Here is a 20839-nt window from a genome sequence, read left to right as displayed (position 1 = left end):
TACTAGAGCATAAAATGTATAAAGGCTTGACCAGTTCCCTTATGCTGATGGTCTGTTTACAAAAAAAAAAAAAAAAAAAAAAGGACAAGTTAATTCTTTTCCAAATGCATTTACAACTTTCAAAGGACAAAACACATTATCATAAATTAGTCACGCTGCAGAGCACTGATTTTTAATACACGCACACATTTAATTGGAATACCTTTCACTGGGGTTTCAATTCCAGGAGTGTTTGCAAATCGATATGTGCTCAATCAAAACATGGCCGTTAACTAATGCGATTGTTTTTGTCAATCGGTCATCATCAATTCACTTCAGATTCTACCCCGTATTCCTGGCTTCACGTCTTAGCTGTCCGACGAGGGAGAGAGGAAGTCCACCCTTTGAGCAGTCCCGAGCCTTGTGAAAGTGTCAAAGCCTAGATTCGAAGGGCAGAGGCGACCGTGGAGCTGGTGTCTTAGGTGACACATTGGCAGGATGGAGATCTTTTAAAGAATTGTCACTGAACACTTCTTCATTTCTAATTTTAGCTTTGCTCATTTAGGAGAGCTGTACTCATTGCCAAAAGAAAGAGAATTTTAAACTCCCCCTTCCTTTGTCTCTCAATGTAGGGGATAGGTTTAGTTACAGAATTCCTTAAATTGGATGTTACTCTAAAAGTCAAGCTGCCGGAGTTATTTATTATTTAACTCCAGGACTTTAAGTTTGCCCTGTCCTAACCTAGATTTTTGTCATTTGCATTTGCATGAGAAATGTGTTTCCACACTTAGAAGATTGCTCTTAGAGTAGTTACATTAGTATCTTTTACAACGGTTAATATTTTGACTATTTGAAATTTATACAATTTTTATGAATGATAGCCATCCATCATGACTCCCCCCAACTTCCCCAGTACCCTCACCCCTCCTCAGCTTCCCAGATTCATGGTCTCTTTTTATTTTTAACTTTAGGATATATTTTTATTTTAATTATGTATATACATGTGTATGTGCAGGTGCATATGTGTGCTATATGCAGGTGCTCATGGAGTCCAGAAGAGGATGTTGGGTCTCTTGACACTATAGACTACAGGTGGCTGTGAGCTACCTAACGTGGGTGCTGAACTTGGATCATCTGCAAAAGCAGCAAATGCTTTTAACCACTGAACCGGGTCCCAAGCCTCATAATGTTGATTTTACTTTGTCGTTGTTGTTATTATTATATTATTATTATTTAGGCTGTGGATAGCACCTGAGAATGATAGCGTATCAAATCTTAACATTTATATAGAATGCAGATGTACTGATAGACTACCAGTGAGTTTCAGGCATGAGTTCATGTTTCAGAAAATAGATTCTAGAATGTAAACAGACAGAAAAGGGCTGAATTGCTCAGCATTTAATCTATTAGAAAGTTGTTTCCACCTTCAACATGGATCTAGAATGCAATTGCTTCTCTATGCACCCACCACCATGACTTCTGCACTTTAGCTACCCTGGGCTTACAAAGATTTCTCCCTCATTTCTCCTTTCCCTACCTACTCCCACTCTTCATTCTTCTCCTGGGTGATTCTTTTAGCACTGAAATTACTTTGTCCTGTTGTCACCCACCCCACCCCATCCCTGCCTTACAAACTTCCCGTAATTTCCTCTTGCCTTTGGGAAATAATTGCCCTTACACCAACCTGCAAGGCTCTCTGTGTAGCCTGCTTCCAGGTCTCTGCCCTTAGACTCTAAGGCTTAGAGCATCTCTCCCACCACAGTGGACTCTGTATGTTTCTTAGTAGCCAAGCCTTCTCAGCTTGACGTTTGAACCTGTTCACTGACCTGCTAAAACCCTGACAGCTACTTGGTCCTCTGCTCTCTTCCTCTTTTCACTCAGGACTCTGGTCTTCCTTGGTGAGGCTCTCTTTCTGTCTGTCTCTTTCCTGTTGGTCCAGTGCCATGTTAGATACTGAAACTCTGATGTCTTCCCTGGATCTTGGATTCTGTCAGGCTCCCTGTTGTCTGAAGTCACTCACGATGTGCACAGAGCTGGAAGTCAGAATGCTGCTGTGGAGAAAAGGGTGGGTAAACACAGCATGACCTAGAGATGAACGGCCTCTCTGAGCAGGCCTTTCTATTTTCCCAGTAGAGCTGCTTGGTAGGTCTTCTCTGGCTTCAGTCTCCGGTCCCTGACTGTCCATTCACTCAGCTCTGCCTGAGTGTAACTTACATTTGGAGTGCTAGCAGCCTTGCCCCCTTGGTAGTGCATGGGTTTTTAGAGTGACTGGATGTGTACTTGCTCACTAACATCAGGGTCCCCTAGTTGTGACCACCTGAGTAGATGGTTGATTTGCCCCAAAAGAACTGACATGGGAACAGTGTGGGGGATTTGATATCAGGGCTTTCTTGAAAAAGAACTCCCTCCCCTTTCAGTAACTTGTTTTGGCAACTGTTAGTGATTATGTGAATTTTCACAGTTAGATTGTCTGCTGCTTGACTTTCATCTCCTCCCCCCCTGTGAATCTTTCATGGCTCCGAAGTGTTGAAATTTAACCTTGTGAAACTATAGTAGTGTAATTATAAAACAACCGGCTGGTAAATATCTTAATATTGAGAAGTGTTATTGGACAGGCACCACTGACAATATCACCAGGACCTCTGGAAGATCTATGTTTTTATTTCAGCCCGGGATCCAGTTCCTCCACCCAGTACCAGTGCTTGCTGGTTCTTGCATTACCCAAGTTGGGCAGAGCACCTGTTTTCATTGAGCTTGCATTCAGTTTCACCAGAGTCGACTTTGTGGCTCTTCTATTCACAGTAACAACCAAGCCAAACTAAATTCACTTTGGATCCTACCCGACACCATAACAGCCCAAATAAACTGTCATGTTTATTCTCTTGAGTCAGACTGTTAGGAAAACACAAATTGATCTTATACCCATGCCAGGGTAGGAGGCACAGAAACTTACTCCTTTCTTTCCTTTGGTATTCATCTACTCTACTGGAGGCATTCCCACAGCTACCTCCAGGATGTTGCTTCCCCAGAGGACATGGGACTCTGGTTTATAAGGCTCCATATTACCCTCCTAAGCAGGAGAGCAGCGTGATGATGTGCTGCAAGGTGCTGGAGTTAGAAAGCAGGGTTTGTAAAACCTGGCCATCGACACAGACTCATCCACTAAAGAGAACATCCTAGGCTAAGGAGCCCGCATTTGCAAAGAACTGCCACCACAAGCATGCTGGAAGACATGAGAGTGTAGCGTTTAGCTGAGCGTACTCCTTTGATTTCTTATTCTGTCAGATCCTAGAGACACTCTCTCTCAGGCTGGTGGAATTCAGGGCACTTGGTTCTCATGGTTGCTGGGTGATTTTTGACTAAATATAAGTGAAAAGAGATGAGCCAAGACTATGAAATAATCTGTATTTAAAAAGGAGCATATGCCCTTTACTGCTCTGTTGTTTCCTTTGCCTCTTGCCAAGTTGGTATTTTCTCAGGGATGGGAAACAATGGTGATAGTAACAAATGCCCCATTTTTCTTTAGAGAATTTTGTCACTTGCCAGTGAACGGAAGTTGGGTCTCCCTGGTTAATAAGCTACCAACAGAGATCTTATTGCTTTGTGTAAAATCACCATCATTAAACTATTCCTTTTCATTTTTCTTCATAATGACTTCCAAAAATCTATCCATTACTAATTATTACAGAGTTGTGAAAAATTAATTGAAAAAGTGGTTTGTACAAGGTAACTTATTCCTCATTTGACTTGCAATGATGCTAAACTGTTTTCCATGCTCTTTTCAACATTTTGTTTTCTAGAATAGGAATGTGGCATTAGAAAATATAGAATATAGGATGTTTAGAATTTAAAAACATTTTAAAATTATTCTTTGATAATTTTAAATGTGTATAGAATGTATCTTGATCATTTCCACCTCACACTTCTCTTCCAGGTCCTCTTAAGCCTCCCCAACACAACTCCCTCTATCTCCATGTTCTGTCTTTCTTTCTGTGAAATAAACCCAGTAAGTTCTGTCTGTATGCCCATGAATGTGCACCAAGCATAGAAGCATCATTCTACCAGTGGCTGCAGCCCTGAGGAAAGGACACTCTTCCTTTCTCAGCAGCCATCAACTACCAGTGACTCCTCGGCGTAGAGTAGAACCTTGGGAGTCTCTTCCTGATCTGCACTGGAATTTTAGCTAGCTCAGTCTTGCATAGGTCTAGTGTCACAGTGACTTTGAGTTATGGGTGAAACCACCCTGTCACATCCAGAGGAAAGCACTCTTCCCCAGCCTCTGTTCTTCCCTCTATTCCCCAGTTTTCTTGAACTTTAGGTTTGAAGTGGTTGATATAGATGATCAACCTATGGCTGGACACCCACAGCCTCTTATTCTTATTACTCTGCCTTCACCACTGCCCACTGTAAAATAAGCTTCTTTCATCAGTAGCACAGATCTACAGCTATTAACAACAGTCGGATTACCCTACAACTGTTGTTGGATTTGAAGCCTACCACAGGAGTGAATTCATGTCTGGCACTATAAATCTGGTGAAGAATGCATGGCTCAGGTGGTCATGAGCCCAGGGGGAACTTACTGCGATTGTTTTACTAAATGATCATGTTATCCAACTGCCTGAAAAAGAGTTGTGTTAATAGCTGTAGATCTGTGCACTATTGCCCCAGAGGGAACATCTTATCTGTCAGGACAATGTTCGAGCATACAGGGTGCTAGGTAAGACTAAATATATAACTATTGAGGAAACCAATGAAACCCTCATGAATAAGTGTGTGTGTGTGTGTGTGTGTGTGTGTGTGTGTGTGTGTGTAGACTGTTCATTCTCTCCCGGGACACCCAGACCCAAATAATCACACAAAAACCATATTAATTGCAACAGGGTTTGGCCAATAGCTTAGGTGTATTTCTATCTAGGTCTCACATCTTGAATTAACCCATTTCTATTAATCTATGTATCACCACAAGGTTGTGGCCTACTGGTAAGTTTTCCATGTCTGTCTCCTTCAGCAGCTACATGGCATCTTTTCGACTCTGCCTTCTCTCCCTATATTTATCTCTGTTTGGATTTCCTGCCTGCTAAGTCATTGACCAAAACAGTTTATTCATTAGCCAAGAAAATCAATATATATATATATATGTGTGTGTGTGTGTGTGTGTGTGTGTGTGTATATATATATACACATCAAACATTGTGTGTGTGTCTGTGTGTGTATGTGTGTAGGTGCATGTGTAGTGAGGCAGCTAGGTAAGACTAAATATATAACTATTGAGGAAACCAATGAAACCCTCATGAATAAATGTGTGTGTGTGTGTGTGTGTGTGTGTGTGTGTGTAGACTGTTCATTCTCTCACAGGGAATGGGAATGTAACTCAGTTGGTAAAGTGTTTGCCTTTCAAGTGTTCAATTACCAGCACTACATAGATCACATGTAATGGTAGTTAGCTATAATTGGGGTACTCAGGAAACGGAGACAGGAGGATCAGAAACCCAATGTTATATTCAGCTATACAGCAAGTATAAGTTCAAAGCAAGTTTGAAATAAATTTGCTCCTGTCTCAAGTAAAAGGAGAAGTGTGTGTGTGTGTGTGTGTGTGTGTGTGTGTGTGTGTGTGTGGTATAGAATAGAAAGAGGATTAACTTTCATTATATGACAAGTTCAGCGTTTGGTGTGATTACCTGCATCTTAAGAATGAGAAAGTAGAACTGGAGATCAAGCTGAAGAACTAATAATTAGCAATTAGCTCCTATTCAGGTAAAGTTGGTGAGTTTTTTAAGGCAGTGCATTTGCGGTGGTATACACCACAGAGTATACTGCACACAGCACATTTGCCAGTCTTATAGGGCTGGAGTCAGTTGCTGTAGCTACCTCCTTATTAAATGGAAACACTTCTTTAAGAGAGTCAAAATGAAGAACTCTTGAAGGCGAAGAGTTGAATAACCATCCAGTCCCACAGCCAGTCACCAACCTCACTGTACTTTTCTGTACAATGCAGCTACCTGTGTTCCACAGTTCAGAGCCAAGTCTTTCACTCCTGCGACCCTAGGGAGTGGAGTGAGAAGTTAGAAATGGGTGGCTTTGTAGGTATTCCTTTGGAGAAGTGCTGCCTCATGCTCAGACTGCTCGCCATCTTTCCGCCATCCAGGAATTAGAAGAGGGATGTTTATGTTCACTTATAAGGAGGAAGATTTGACCTTGGGGCTCCAAATTCCTTCTTTATCACAAATCCCTACTCCTGTGTGTATGTATGTATATTTATATATTTGTATGCACTGTTATGTACTGCTTTGTGCTGTGTGTATGTGTTCATATAAGTTTGTGTGTGTATAAATGTGGAGACTAGAGGTTCAGAGGTTGGCAGCAGATATTTTTCTTAGTTACTCTCCACTTTGGTTTTTTTCTTTTTTTTTTCTTTTTTTGAGACAAGGTCCTTTGCTAATTCTGAAGATCATGCATTCACCTAGACTGGCTGGCCAGAAGACTCCAGGGACCTCATTTCTCCATACCTAGCTGGGGTGTGCACCTGAGAGCTGGACATCTGAACTCACGTTCTCACACTCGCACAGCTGAACTGTCTTCCCAGTCATCCTTTGTCCACAAATCTTTGAGCCTGGGGAAATTGTGTGGAAATGAAATAATAAGGGAGAAAAATCGAGTTACAACAAACCTGGATGGGTTGTCTGCATCTTCATCTGTGGAATAAACTTTGCACCGAGTAATGATTCCAGGCTTCTAAGCTTTTGAGAATGATAATATCCACTGCAAAGAGTTTGATCATTATCAAGACTTTTAGATATTTTCATATTTGCTGCTTGATTTTCAATCTCACTCTTGTTTCTGAAATCTATGGTCTTAGTGACAAGTAATAATTACTATATTTTACTTTTATTATAAGCAATCACATTGCTGAGAAATCTTTCCTTGCATCAGAGAATGTCTTAGGTTTTCTTTGTTATTCCAGAAGATAATGAGTCTGTGTATGTATGAGGATGCTGTGGGTTATATTAATGATTTGAACTTGAGGAATGCTGTAATAACCCACAAAAGGAAATAATGCTGGAAGATGGGAACCCAGGTATGATGGTGGTAGATTTGCTTTCTGTAAATTATATATAAACTCTATTGCATTTTACTGCTTTAGTTTTATCTGTTTTAAAATCTTTCTTCGCCCATTAATTATAAGCCAGGAAGACTCATTTCTATGTCAGTTTAAATAACTGCATGCTGCTTGTGTTGAAAAATATTCATTGACTAAACATAGTGACATACGCAGTGTTAACACATTTTAATAAACATTTAACGCACATTTTAATGAATTCATCTTAATTGGCTTATCCCGGTGTCAAGGTGTTAAATGGGGAGAAAATGATTTCTACATCATGATTGAGATGTTAGAGACCAATTTGCCTATTTGGAAAGAAAATGTCTTCAAGAATATACATTCCTCCACTAATTGAAAAGGAAAACTAACTTCCATGTAGTCATCTGGAAGTCTGATTGGTAATTGTCATTGACTGTTTCATCTGTCATATTGTGCTTCCAGATCCATCCTCTAATTCTTCTCTCTCTTCCACTTCATGCTGAGACACACCCACAGCTTGCCTTATACACCCACCACTTGCCTTACACACCCACCGCTTGACTTACACACTCACTGCTTTCCTTACTTCCCTTCCCTCAGTCCAGTCACTGTGCTGTCGGTTGCCACCATGGACAGGTGTGATTCGCTCTAGGAAATAACGGGGATTTAGTAACCCAAAGTCAGGAGACTTTTCTACACAGTGAGAAAGATTTTCATGCGCGTTTGATGTCGTTGCCTGATTTCTTCTGAGCTGGATACTTTTCCTCATTATCTCTTCTTCTTTTAAACAAACCAAACAGGTATTCCTGGAGAACCTCTGAATGGAAGGAATGTCAAGTCTCTCTTCTCCTGGAGCAACAGGACCCACTTTGGCATGACACAGGACCAGTCTGTGGTGGTGGGATCCAGACTCGAGAGGTGTACTGTGCCCAAAGTCTACCAGCAGCCGTCTCATCGAGGGCCAAGGAAGGTAGGCAGCCAACTCCTGGTAGAGGGTGTGACTGGCTGGAAGGAGAACCCACCCCAGTACTTCTCCTAGTATTTTTTCTTAACTTGAAAATAAATATTTATTTATTCTTTGAAATTTTTGTACATTTTATTTCGATCATATTCATTCAGTATTACCTACCTTCAGCTACCCTGAGTACCCTGCATTCTTTCATTCTCCCAATTTCATACCCTGCTTTCTGGATAATAACTCCCTATGTTAAACTAGTGATTCTCATATGCACATAGGTGAGGGTCCAACCACTGGGGCATGGCAGTCCAGTGTCCATTCAAAGGAGAATGGTTTTTGGCTCCCTCGGCATCAACGGCTCAGATCTTAGCTAACTGACTGACTGAATAAACAAGAGTGCAGGACAATGCTAGCACTCTACGGGAAGCTGTGACTTCTACCAGCTGCTTAGAAAATTGAGGCTGGACAAATCTTCAGCGGGTGTGATAGGCTTGAACTGTGGAACTTTTGGGGACTTTGGTTGGGAAGACGGTAACATATGATCTTTATTCTGTGGAGCTCTTCCTGCTAGCTTCACCTTTGTGGCAAATCCCAGAGTTCTAGAAGCATCTACGGCTTTGAGTTTAAATGATCTCCTTTTCCGGATTGTGCTGCTTAAAACCAGTAATTGGTGCTTTCTTCTCTGAGGACACTGAGGAAAATTGACAGCTTACATACCTGGTGTTTCAGAGAAAACAAGACTGCAGTAACTCTTCTGAACTCGCAAGGCACAGCATTTAGACGGAAGGCTCCAGGTTATCCTTTCAAACGTTGAGGCTGCTTGTGTCTCATCCCCTCTCTTCTTCCCTTTCCTTCATGACTGCAGTTCAAGGAGCTTCGGAGGCAAAGGCTTGAATATCTATTTCTGCTTTGACTCTGTGTCTTCTATTGAAATTTCATCTTTCTAAAGTTTCTTCTACAAATGATCTTATTTTTAATAAATCTATTTCCAAAATTTCTTCAACCACATTGCCAGCTTTGTTTATGAAAATGTGCATAGCAGGCAGTGTCCTAGACATTTTTTTATTCTCAACTTCAGGTGCTGAATGGCCTTGATTGGGTTGACTTGTGGGCACATCTGAAAGAGGGTGTCTGGACTGATGATCGATGTAGAAGGGTCAGCCTAATGTGGATAGCATTAGGCAGGTAGTCCTTGGCTAGCGAGCAGTGTCCTCCATGATTTTTCTTTCAGTTCCTGCTTGAGTCCCTGACTTCTTTTCCTTATCAGTGGATTATGGCCTGGAAATGTAAGTCCACTAAGTACTTTCCAAGCTGCTTTTGCTCAGTGTTTTTATTCCAGCAATGGAAAGCAAACTAGATTAGGCAGAGGAGATGGCGTTTTAGTACAGAAGAACAGACACTGCACAATGAAAGAGCAATTCATTACAGACTGAGTGCCATCTGAATAAAGCATGGGAAAATGAAGATACTGTCCTAGGCCCCGGGCACATGTCAGAATTAACACTTGGGTTCATGTGGAAACACTGAGCCCACTGGAATCCCTGGGTTCTGGGGGATGGGATGTCTGGGGTTACGAATACACTCATGTGTGACTCAACCATGTCTTTTTGTTCAAAGCTGAATATGGCAAGAAAAGCTCTTTTCTAACAGAGCTCAACCACAAGGAAGGCACGAGATAGTGTTCCACTTACTTTGTAGTAGTTATCAAAGGTTTTATTTCGCTCTCTATTTTTAAGTGACCAGCAGGAACATTTGTCCATTACATTCCTTCCTGGTAAATTCTCTCATTCTTATTATCTTTCACAGGAAAACTTTGACAAGCCCAGAGGTTTACAAATTTCTTCTACACTCAAATTAAATACAAGATAACATTTGAGTTTCTATAGTGTATAGGACAGTGATGTCTTGTCAAGTTAGATCAGTAGGACTTATCTATTTCCAACTCTGTTGCTAAGGTAGTAATAAATGACCAAACTAAGGTCATTTCATTTTTAATAAGTTAAGATAAATTAATTAACTTATTTATATGTGTATACATGCATGTGTGCCACATTTGTGTGTAAGTCAGAGGACACAGCTTGGGAGTCAGTTTTGCCTTTATACTACCTGGATTTGGGGGATCAAATTGAAGTTATTAGGCTTGGATAGAAACCATCTCTCTTGACCTATTAAAAAAATTTAAGCATTCTATCTTGGGCCAGCTTTACTTTAGTCTATGTCCCAGGTGTTGTCATTATAAAGCTCTCCCTCCAACAATCTCCTGTATTTTCGTTAACAAAGAAAGTTAGCAATTGTGCTTTGGTTTCTTCAAGTCTTGTGATCATTGCAGGTCCCACATGGTCAAAATCATTTAAGAACCCCTGAAGGTAATTCTCATGGAGGAGCCAACACTTGTCAGAGGTCCGTGTTCATTATAAGTGGAGAGAACATAGGAACTGAATGTAGGGACTGAGGCTTGTGTATCGAGGTGACCCTGTAAACTGTCTTCAGGAAAACTAAATGAGTAAGGGAATTTACAGGTGTTAGGGAAAGCAGGCTTTCTGTACTACTCCAGAGTTAAGGCTTTAGTTTTGATAATAGGATTAGGCTTTGAAAGCAGAGAATGAATGAATTCTTCTTGCTCAGCTCTTTGTAAGAATATTAAAATGTCAATATGCCAAGGAAACTCACATAGTGGTCAAGTCCTATTTGCAAACTTACTTGGCTGTGCAGGAAGAAGATATTCCCCAGTCTTGGCAAGGACTAGAGATGCCCTTTACTTGTCTATAGAAATTGGCCCTGAAGTCAGTAATTACATTTGAGTGTGAGAATGAAGTTTCATGAGGAGAGTACTAGTAACTGCCCTTTACCGTCACCCTGAGAAGAAGAGCCAACCAAACTGTGTAAACAAGGTGGTAGCATTTCATCTTGTTTGTGTTAAGGAAGAAACAGACAACTGAATGAGAAAACCCTTGCTAACTCACAACAGAACACTTGACGAGACTCCTATTGGAGCCTAAAGAAATAAGTGCATTGAACCATGGTATTTCCACCTTGGAAATTTCCTGCTCATGGGATGATGGCTTCAGGGGAAAGTTGGCAGGGAAGAACAGACATATAATAGCAACAGACTCACCCCCATACTCCTCAGTTAGCCAAACAGTGAAGGAAAGACAGGAGTGAACGTTGGGGGACACATCTTATTAGTAGGCAAAAGAATGAGACAGAGAAAGAAGGAGAACAAGAGAGAGAGAAAGAGGAGATGGAGTGGGGGAAGGGAAGGATGACATCCTAAGTAAAGCTTCAGGAACCTATTTGATCTATTCTATTAGACTGTGTTCTCTCTCTCTGCTTGTATCTCAAACACTTAAACTGTGAGATGATGTTTGGGAATGGAGAGTCATTTTGTCATTGTAATGGATTCCTGAACAAGAACTTCAGGGTTGAGTTTGACTCCATCTTTCTTGTCTAAGGAGAAATTTATAAAGCTACCTACCCATAATCTTAATAAAAACAACTATGCAGCATAGGCAAATTTTCTAGAAATAACAGGAAGAAAGCTAGTAAAAATTATATACATATAAACTTTATTATAGAGGCAAACATAGACCATATGATCAATTGTTTAACTGAATGATTGATAGACAGATGATCATTTGACAAATAGAACTAGATAAAGACATAAGTGAGAATATAGCTTAAATATTCTCTCTAAAAATATAAAGCATTTTGTAGCAGGAAAAAGAATTATTTAATATTGAGAGACAACCTGGTCACTGGAAGTCTAAAGTAAGGTTGATTTTTATTGACTGTGCTTGCTTGCTTCCTAAAAATCTATGTTCAGTGATTTTCTAAACTGTACCAAACTTATGTTAGTGTGATGTGGGCATGTTTATTACATTACTATGATTAGCAACAGTACTGGAGAGCTCCTGTTTTATCACTAATAAAATTATCAGGCGCTTCTTGACATTATATACTTCTCAATTTATTTAGCTCAAGAAATACTTTACATGATTTAACTGGGAGTATGACAGAGCTGAAAAACAAGACGCAGGGTAGCAGAAGGAGGTGCTTGACATTGTTCATGGGGAAAATGACTTGTATATAAATAGATATGTTTGCTGACACGTGGGTCCGGCTTAATCTGATTTTGTAAAGAAGAAAAACAGGTGTTTTTCCTCGGTTTGTGTGTGTGTGTGTGTGTGTGTGTGTGTGTGTGTGTGATGTTTGTGTACTGACAATTTTTTTCAACATTATCCCAACTAAGTTAATAATTCCATGTTATATGTTACTGGAACCAAAGCTTGTAGCATCACAAAAGGGAGAAATTGTCAAGGATCCAGAATGGATATGAGTATAGATTTTTCAATGACGTCTCACTGCCCACATAAAGCACTAACACCAATTCTCACATAGGCTCTGTTCTCTAAAGGGTGTCAGCCATTAGACTTGATGGCTATGTTCTGAAAGAAAGAATGAGACAAATCAACTATTAATCACTATAGGTGACGTGTAATATGGGTGTGATGGAAGGTGGGGATCAAGGGGCATCTCTTCATTTTTCTCCACATTTATTATTGTTCTTTCCATTTATAATCTTATTTTCCCCCTGATTCTGTTTTCATCATCCAGTTCTTACAATGTTCACTCTCCTATTTCCACCTTGCATAAATCTTAAGAACAAGCACCCTTTCTGTGATCATAGCAGACATCCCAGCATCTTCTGGGAAAATGTAGATAAGAACTCAGTAGGTACGTTTTGAGCAAATGCATGCAAATACCTGCCTGTGTCCTTAGGTTTCATTGGAGGCAATTCCTCTGACTTTGAGATACATTCCTCTTCATTTCTCTCATTCACACACCCTGCACTCCATTAGTGAGTAGTCAAATGTTCCTTTTCAGAGTCAGAAAAAAAAAATACTAAGCCTAATATGTTGACAATCTTTAGTTAAACATCTAACTTGACTTCATTTTGTCTGCTAGACTGGATTTGTTTTGAGGGCCAAGCCATGAGTTAATGAGATTCCTTTTGGCAGCAGAATTTCTGACACGAAGTTATTGCTTCCAAATCCATTGCTTAAGTCTTTTAAAACGTGCAAATGCTCAGAAAGTGGGATGGGGTGAAAATATCCCTCTACTAAACCCACCTTCATCCAGGAAATTTTTAGTATTCTTTCCAAACTCTCTTTTGGCATTTCCCCATGCTCCAGTTTTAATTCCTCATTAGATCCTTCTCTCAGGAGGAAGATTCACTTACCTGTTGTCTTCATTTTTAATTGCTGCTTTTGTAAGCCACAGCTGTCCAAATCAGCAACTGCATCTCTGCTCTGATCAGCAGTGGTTAGGCTGCAAGAGTTGCAGCCTGAAGGAATTCTGTTCCCTCAGGCACCTACAAAGAAAGCCACAAGGGAACTTAACTAAATCTCTGTCTCTCTAAAGAACACAAGATTCAAAGGTTGAGGTGGAATTCTGCTCCTCAGAGAGGCTGAAGAGCAAACAGCTCACCTAGCTCACCTCCTCTACAGCTGGTGTGTCTCCAGAAGCCCTGGTGTTTCTCCTTGTCCCTCCCTCCTTATAAACCCTTCTCCACCTGCTTCTCACTCCCACTTCCTGTCCGCTAATTGTTGATGCAGCCTCCTGGGCACAAGTGAATTTTATTTAATCAAATATAGCTTTACATCATTAAACAAATGTTTCAGAGCATAGACAAAAGTAACATACCTTAAAATAATATTCTATAACACTTTTATCGGATCCCTATGGGCTCAGGCAGATTTAAGAGGTTCTTCGCATTTTCTATACATCTTCTTGGATTCTCTTGAGAAAAATGCTTCCAACATCAAGAGAAAAGCTGGGGGAAAAACAGTTGTGTTTGGGTGTTTTTTCTAATTCGAAGACCTCTATGTCTCTATATAGAATGCATGACTCTATCCCTGATGGTCTTTTTATTTATTTTATTTTGGCTTTTTGAGACAGTTTCTCTGTAGCTTTAGAGCCTGTCCTGGAACTAGCTCTTGTAGACCAGGCTGGCCTTGAACTCACAGAGATCTGCCTGCCTCTGCCTCCTGAGTGTCGGGATTAAAAGCCTGTGCCACGTCTGCCTGGCTGATAGACATTTTTAGATTCTGTTTTTTCTTCTTTATTAATAAACAACTTTGACCACCTGGTATACAATGAAATGCTTTGATATGTGATGACTGAGGGATGATTGACTCAAAATATTTAGGCTCTATTTCATCTTCTTTGATGGTGAGACTCCCTGATATATATATACTATTAGCCATTGTAAGCCTGTGACTACTAACTGTAGCCACCATGTTGTACGGTAGAGCTTTTGAGCTTCTCTCTCCAAAGATGGACTGTTCTTTAGAATTTCATCATATTTATGACCCTGGACAAATTTTGCCCATGTTGCCCGAATGCTTTATAGATATGGTATGCAGACCTAGATGACATATGTTTGAATATCTACAGATACTTTAAATGTAGTATTGCCCACATTGTATTTTTTACTGTATTCCCAGATCCTTAGGGATTTTCTTACTGTGCCTAGAGACCTACATTTATCTCTTTCTCCCAAGGACTCACAAGAGAAAAGTAATACATGTCTTGATACTTCACTACCAATGGCCTTTAGCTCCTGCTCAATCTATTGGAAAATTTATCTATACCTGTAAATACAATCTGCCTGTTCTAGCTATCATTCTCTTTCACCGTTTCTTGCATCATTGCATAGATTGATGTCAATGAGAGTTTTTTTTTAAATAAAATTCCTTTTTTTTTATCCTTATCCAGAAAAGGCACATGTTCCATGCATTGCTCTGCAGATGGGATTTGTCTGCCTATATTTTCCCTCTTTCGTAGACGGAATAACCTATCAGATTCCACAACATAGTCACAGACTCTAGGGAATAAGATACGGACACCACTGAGTGTTTAAGACCCCGCATTCCCAAGCTTCCTCCATTGATACTGAGAAACAAAAGAAAACTTGGTATTTCTTTTAAACGTAAGTGGCAGAACACTTCTCTTGGCTCAGGGGGTTATGCAGTACATTCTGGATGCACTGAGGTCTAAATGCTTAGTAATTAAGATCTTAAGCTTGAGGTGGGGATTGCAGTGTTTGGGATGAGCTGTCCCATTCCTTAGGTGTATGATGATGGGGATGTTCCTCAGCTCTGTAAGACTCTAGCTCTTTCATCTGTAAAACTGAAATAATATTGGAGTTCGATTCGTTTTTAAAGAAGAGAAAAATCAAATCACAGCACCTCACCCATGGAAGATTCCAAAAATCCAAATTATTCATATTTTAAAAGTAATTATTCATACATTTATTAAGGCAGTTCTACAGGCTAAGCATCATGTCATCCATGTATTTGGAATGGGGCTGAATATATCAACCCACAATGTGAGAAAACCAAACCCGATTTGGAGGAAGAAAGATGAAATCAGATTACATGGCTATATTACCATGCATCTTACAGTTCAGGTGTATAAAAAGCAAATTTCAAATGCAAGAATAAATTAACATCCTAGAAGAGCAAAGGGCTTTGCCTTTAAATTTCCTTTTCAAATGAAAATGCCTCAGCCTCCTCATCTGTAAAATTAGAGTTGGAATCTGGTCTAACAGGAAAGTTTCTTTCAACAACAGAGTTATATAACTTGTTCTCCCTGCAGAGAGATGCAGTTGTAAGTATTTAGGAGCTAGCAGAGGCTGGCCCAATCATTGGACACATTATTGGCAGCCTTTCTGTTAGGGTAGGTAAGTGTGAGTAGCCATTCCTTATCTCTAACACAGGCCCACTACTTTGAGTTCTCATGTGATGGAGGGCATTCTGAATTGATTGCTAACAAATTGGGCACCGCACTGAGGTTCTAGATAATAGGCATCACATTCAAAGCCAACCAGACTTCAAGAAGCCTATAGGCTGCAATATGTGAAGGGAAGTGCTACAGATTGCATGAAAGACGGGATGATGAGTTTGGAGGTGGCATGTTGCTATCCAGAACATGCAGTCATAAAATATCTCCAGGATTTCTTAGAACATAAATGAAAAACCCAGCAAGGAACAAAATTACTGAGCATGGTCATTAGAAGAAGTGTGTTGTAAGAAGGCCACTTGTTTCATTCCCGGCTGCTCAGCCCTGAAATAATCACACAGAAACTATATTATTTGCAATACTGCTTGGCTAATAGCTTAAGCGTATTTATGGCTAACCCTTACATCTTAATTTAACCTATCTCTATTAATCTATTCATCACCATGAGGTCATGGCCTACCAGTAAAGTATCAGCATGGCTGTCTCTGGCAGAGACTCCATGGTTTCTCTTTGACTCTGCCTTCTTTCTCCCAGCATTCAGTTTAGCTCCCCACCCCCCACAGCTCTGTTCCTCTGTAGCTCTGCTATAGGCCCAAAGCTGTCTTTTATTAACCAATGGTATGCACAGCATACAGAAAGGAATCCCACATCAGGAGTGCTGATTTTGAGTTTAGATTTGAGTAAGTAGCACACCCATGTATCAAGCTCTGTAAGAGTTTAATGTATCACCTGCCCAAGAACACTATGTTAACCTGTAATGTTTCCACAGATACTGATAGAAGCTATCAGACTCCTAGGCCTGAGACAAATGGTGGCTCATTTACCCACAGCAATGTACCTAATAAAATATCATCATTAGGTCAGTATAATGCACCCCAGTTATAGAACGGAAGCACATTTAGGGCATGTAACACCTGCACACATAGTGGCTAAAGAGGACAGCTCCTGAAGAAGCCCTGGTCTCTTGCAGAGTGGCTTAAAGAAATACTACCCAACTTCAGCCCAGAAGTTGGCATTAGTAGTGCTACCTGCTAATAGTTTTGAAAATAAAGTCCAGGAAGCAAGCTGTCAGTATCTCCCATCAAAACAAATGCTGACCTATATATGATATACCTAATGGGCTTTGTTTCCTCATCATACATAAAATATATACACATGCATATATACACACATAGACATTAATATTACTCTGTATGAAAATGGAACTGTTAATTGCATATCATAACTAATATTGTTGTTTTCAAATTATGATCAGGAAGGGCTGTCTCTACTATATGAAACAACACAGTTTCTATATCTCCCAAAACCTTAGATTGACTGAAAGCAACCTTGGGTATGAAACATTTTAGCAGATATATTACTCTGTAGTGTTCACATGTGTAATTAATATAATTGAACTATACAGTTAAAACTATTAATTTGGAAAATTATAGTATTCTGCTTTGTATATTGCTATATTTTTCTGAATCAAATGGATATTATAAGGTATTGATGTACAGTTCATAAGTATGAGAAAATTTTATGTGACATAAATGTTTAACAGAGTTCTGCTGCAGAAACTCTTGAGATATTATGCAAAATGATTCCAGCATTGTTACTGACCTGTGTGGCTAATGTACTGGAATTTACTTCACACAAACTCGGATCTGCAGTGATGGGTGAATAACTTCATTCTGAGACCACAGCATCAAAATATTCTTCCTTAGGTATTTCATAGAAGGAGATAAATTGGAAAAGATGACCTAGGGAATTATAAATTTTTATTTCATAATATTTAGGGTAAATATGTTGAGCATATTTTTAATTTTTAGAGTATGTATGCTACATTATTAAGATACAAATTTTTTTAAAAAAAACTGGAATCTGAATCACTTCCAATTCTAAGAAAGTTAGATAATTGGATATTTTGTCTCTTAAAAGTTGTTTCTTATTAAGAAATTGATATAATATTTATTAATTTTTGAAGTGACAAAAATTGATCCAGGCTCTGATATGTGCTTAGCAAGTGTTCTACTACTGAGTGGTGTTCCTAGCCCAGGTTTTTTTTTTCTTTTTATTAAATAGTGATGAACTTCTGGCTTTTACCCTGAAGAACAGTTACCCGAAATATTGCTTCCTACAGCTATATCATCTGTTATATCTCCCCTCTTCTGGCTTTTATTTTCTGTACCACTTATGGATATTTAGTGTCAGCTGTGTTAAGGGGTTTGCTTTCTGATGTACCAGCTGCACACCTGAAGTCAATTCTGGTCATCTGAGGCAGTGTGTGCTTCCTGACAACCTTGAGTGACACCAACTCCCTATAGCTCAAAGTACATCTGGGCACTAGAGACTTCCTGTGTCCAAAAAAGATATAATGGGATCAGGACTCCAAGGAAGTGAATAGGAAGAGGCACTACACTGGGGGTCAGAAGGACGGAATTCTGACTTTGTTGTGTATTGTCCACAATGACTCTTAAACCTTGAGCATGTTAGTAATTACCCAAATGACTTCAGCCCTGCCCCTTTTAAGGTTAAGGATGGGAAAAAGTACATCCTATTGGAGAAGGCAATGTATGGAATATGGAGATGAAATTCTGCTATTAAGATCATTTTTGTAGGTATCATACCTTGTTTTTTAACGGAGCTTCTTTCATTGAAGGGGAGGGCGTAGGAATGTTGCAGGGTTTTCCCAGATGTTACATATGAAATTCTTCTTCCTGCTGGGTAGGATGCCCCGAGGGGCTGATACGCTTCTGTAAGTCTACTCTTAACTGTGTGTAGCTGCGGCCACATCCATCATTTTTAAGACTGAGAGTATCATTAAAATAAACTTTAATCATTTATGGATTTAATAATAATTTTCATATATCTACTTACGTGAAGGCAAAGTACTAAATAAAATAAGCTTTAAGAAGATGGTTTAAGGAAATGGGATTTGGGGAGAGAGGCAATTTAATCATCCATTTATCAAGCATTACAAGGAATCATTTTTTAATTTTTTTTTCATTTTTCATACCATTCTCCCTCTTCTTCTTCTATCCTCCACCTCCGCACATCACACCCCCCCCCATCCACTCCTCAGAGGTGGTAAGGCCTCCCTTGGGGAGTCAGCAAAGTCTGGTATATCAAGTTGAGGCAGGACCAGGCCCCTTCCCACTGCATCAAGACTGAGCAAGATATTTTATTGGTGTGGGAGGTCCTTTTGTCTATGTGTTGCTTTTATTGGTTAATGAATAAAGAAACTTGCTTGGCCTACAGCAAGGTAGAACTTAGGCAGGGAAAACTAAGCTGAATACTAGCAGAAAGGAGGTGGAGTCAGAGAGAAGCTATGGAGCCACTGCCAGAGACAGACAGGCTGAAAATTTGCTGGTAGGGCACGGCCTCATGGTGATGCACAGATTAATGGAGATGTGTTAAATTAAGATGTACGAGTTAGCCAATAAGAAGCTAGAGCTAATTGGCCAAGCAGTTATTTAAATAATATAGTCTGTGTGTGATTGTTTAGCTCTTACAACATTTTGCCATAGGTAATAAGCTCTACCTATGTAGAAGTCAGTTCATGCACCCGGAATAAATCCTGGTCCCACTCCCAGGGGCCCCACAAACAGATCAAGCCACACAACTGTCACCCACATTCAGTGGGCCTAGTTCAGTCCTATGCAAGTTCCCCACCTGTCATTCCAGAGTCCCTGAGCTCCCATTAACTCAGGTCAGCTGTCTCTATGGTTTTCCCCATCAGCAGTAAAAAACAAAGAAATCATGAAATTTGTATGCAAGTGAATGGATCTAGAAAAAAAAAATCATCCTGAGTGAGGTATCCCAGACCCAGAAAGAGAAACAGGGTATGTACTCACTCAAAAATGGATATTAGACACAAAGCAAAGGATAATCAGGCTACAATCTGCAACCCCAGAGAAGCTAGGTATAAAGGAGTGCCCTACGAGGGACAGGTATGGAGAGCTCCCAAAGGGAAAATAGTTAAGATCTCCTGGGTAAACTGGATGGGGGTATAAGAGACAGGATAAAAATAGAAACATGAAGGGTCGAAATGGATGAGTTGTGGGAGGGGCTTAGAGGGTGAGCAATAGAAGAGATATTTTGATAGAAGGAGCCATTAGGATTAAACCTGGTGCCAGGTAAATTCCTAGGAATCCACAAGGATTACCCCAGCTAATACTCCTAGAAATAGTGGGGAGAGAGCCCAGACTGGCCTGCCCTTGTTATTGGATTAGTGACTGCCCTAATTGTCATCATAGAACTTACATCCAGTAACTGATGGAAGCAGATGCAGAGATCCACAGCCAAGCATTGGACTGAGCCCCTGGAGCTTAGTTGAAGAGAGGGAGGAGGGGTCATATGAGCAAGGGGGACGACAAAGAACCATTCTTTACAAAAATAAATTAGTCCTCTGATTTTTGATAAGTCTATTGCTCTCTGGGATTCTTCTAATGGATCTTCTTCTAATTCTGTGCTCCTAGTCTGGGGCCTGGAAACAAGAAAATTTCAGGTTATTCTCACTAGTAGGGGAAATTAAGAAAACTGGTAATAATCTAACCCTCCCGAGACAAGCAAACTGTGGATTGAAGAAGCTGAAGCCAGCCTTGCTGGTGAGAGTCGTAAACCTGAGCCTCAGGCCTCAAACCACTAACACAGCACATGTTATTCCCGAGCTTTCCCCTCGCGGGAAAGGCAAATGCACCTAGAAAGTCTACCTTTTTCCTAACTTAAAGCTATGTTTTCTCACACTAATTTACTCACCGGTCTAATTTCTTACCAGCTAAATTCGGCAACTATTCAAGCTCTTTGGATTAGAAGGAAGCCCCAGGAACCACAGGGCTCCCAAGAGAACTTATTCCAATGGAAGTCTTTTGGGTGGGAGGGGACACAGGATGGAGACAGTGGCTGCCACATCAAAGCATTTAATGACTTCAGTGACTTGGCTAACCCTAATTGCTTTTTAGCTAAGGCTGCAGATTCCCATTTGCTGGTTGATTCCGATATGTTATGTAAGCCACACGGCTTCTCCTCTTGACCCC

General features: G+C 40.1%; 1 protein-coding gene across 1 annotated transcript in view; it reads left to right on the top strand.

Moving 5' to 3' along the window:
• Nucleotides 1-20839, top strand: part of Thsd7b (thrombospondin type 1 domain containing 7B) — an 863852-nt gene that overhangs the window by 344042 nt on the left and 498971 nt on the right. The window contains exon 5 of the mRNA XM_050147880.1: nt 7861-8030. Coding sequence (XP_050003837.1) covers nt 7861-8030 — 170 coding nt within the window. The remainder of the gene's footprint in view (nt 1-7860; nt 8031-20839) is intronic.

This window comes from Alexandromys fortis, unplaced genomic scaffold (genome assembly GCF_014885135.2).
Source record: "Alexandromys fortis isolate MF-2015 unplaced genomic scaffold, M_Fortis_MF-2015_v1.1 scaffold_58, whole genome shotgun sequence".
NCBI classification, from domain to species: domain Eukaryota; kingdom Metazoa; phylum Chordata; class Mammalia; order Rodentia; family Cricetidae; genus Alexandromys; species Alexandromys fortis.
This window is presented reverse-complemented; position numbering and strand designations above follow the sequence as displayed.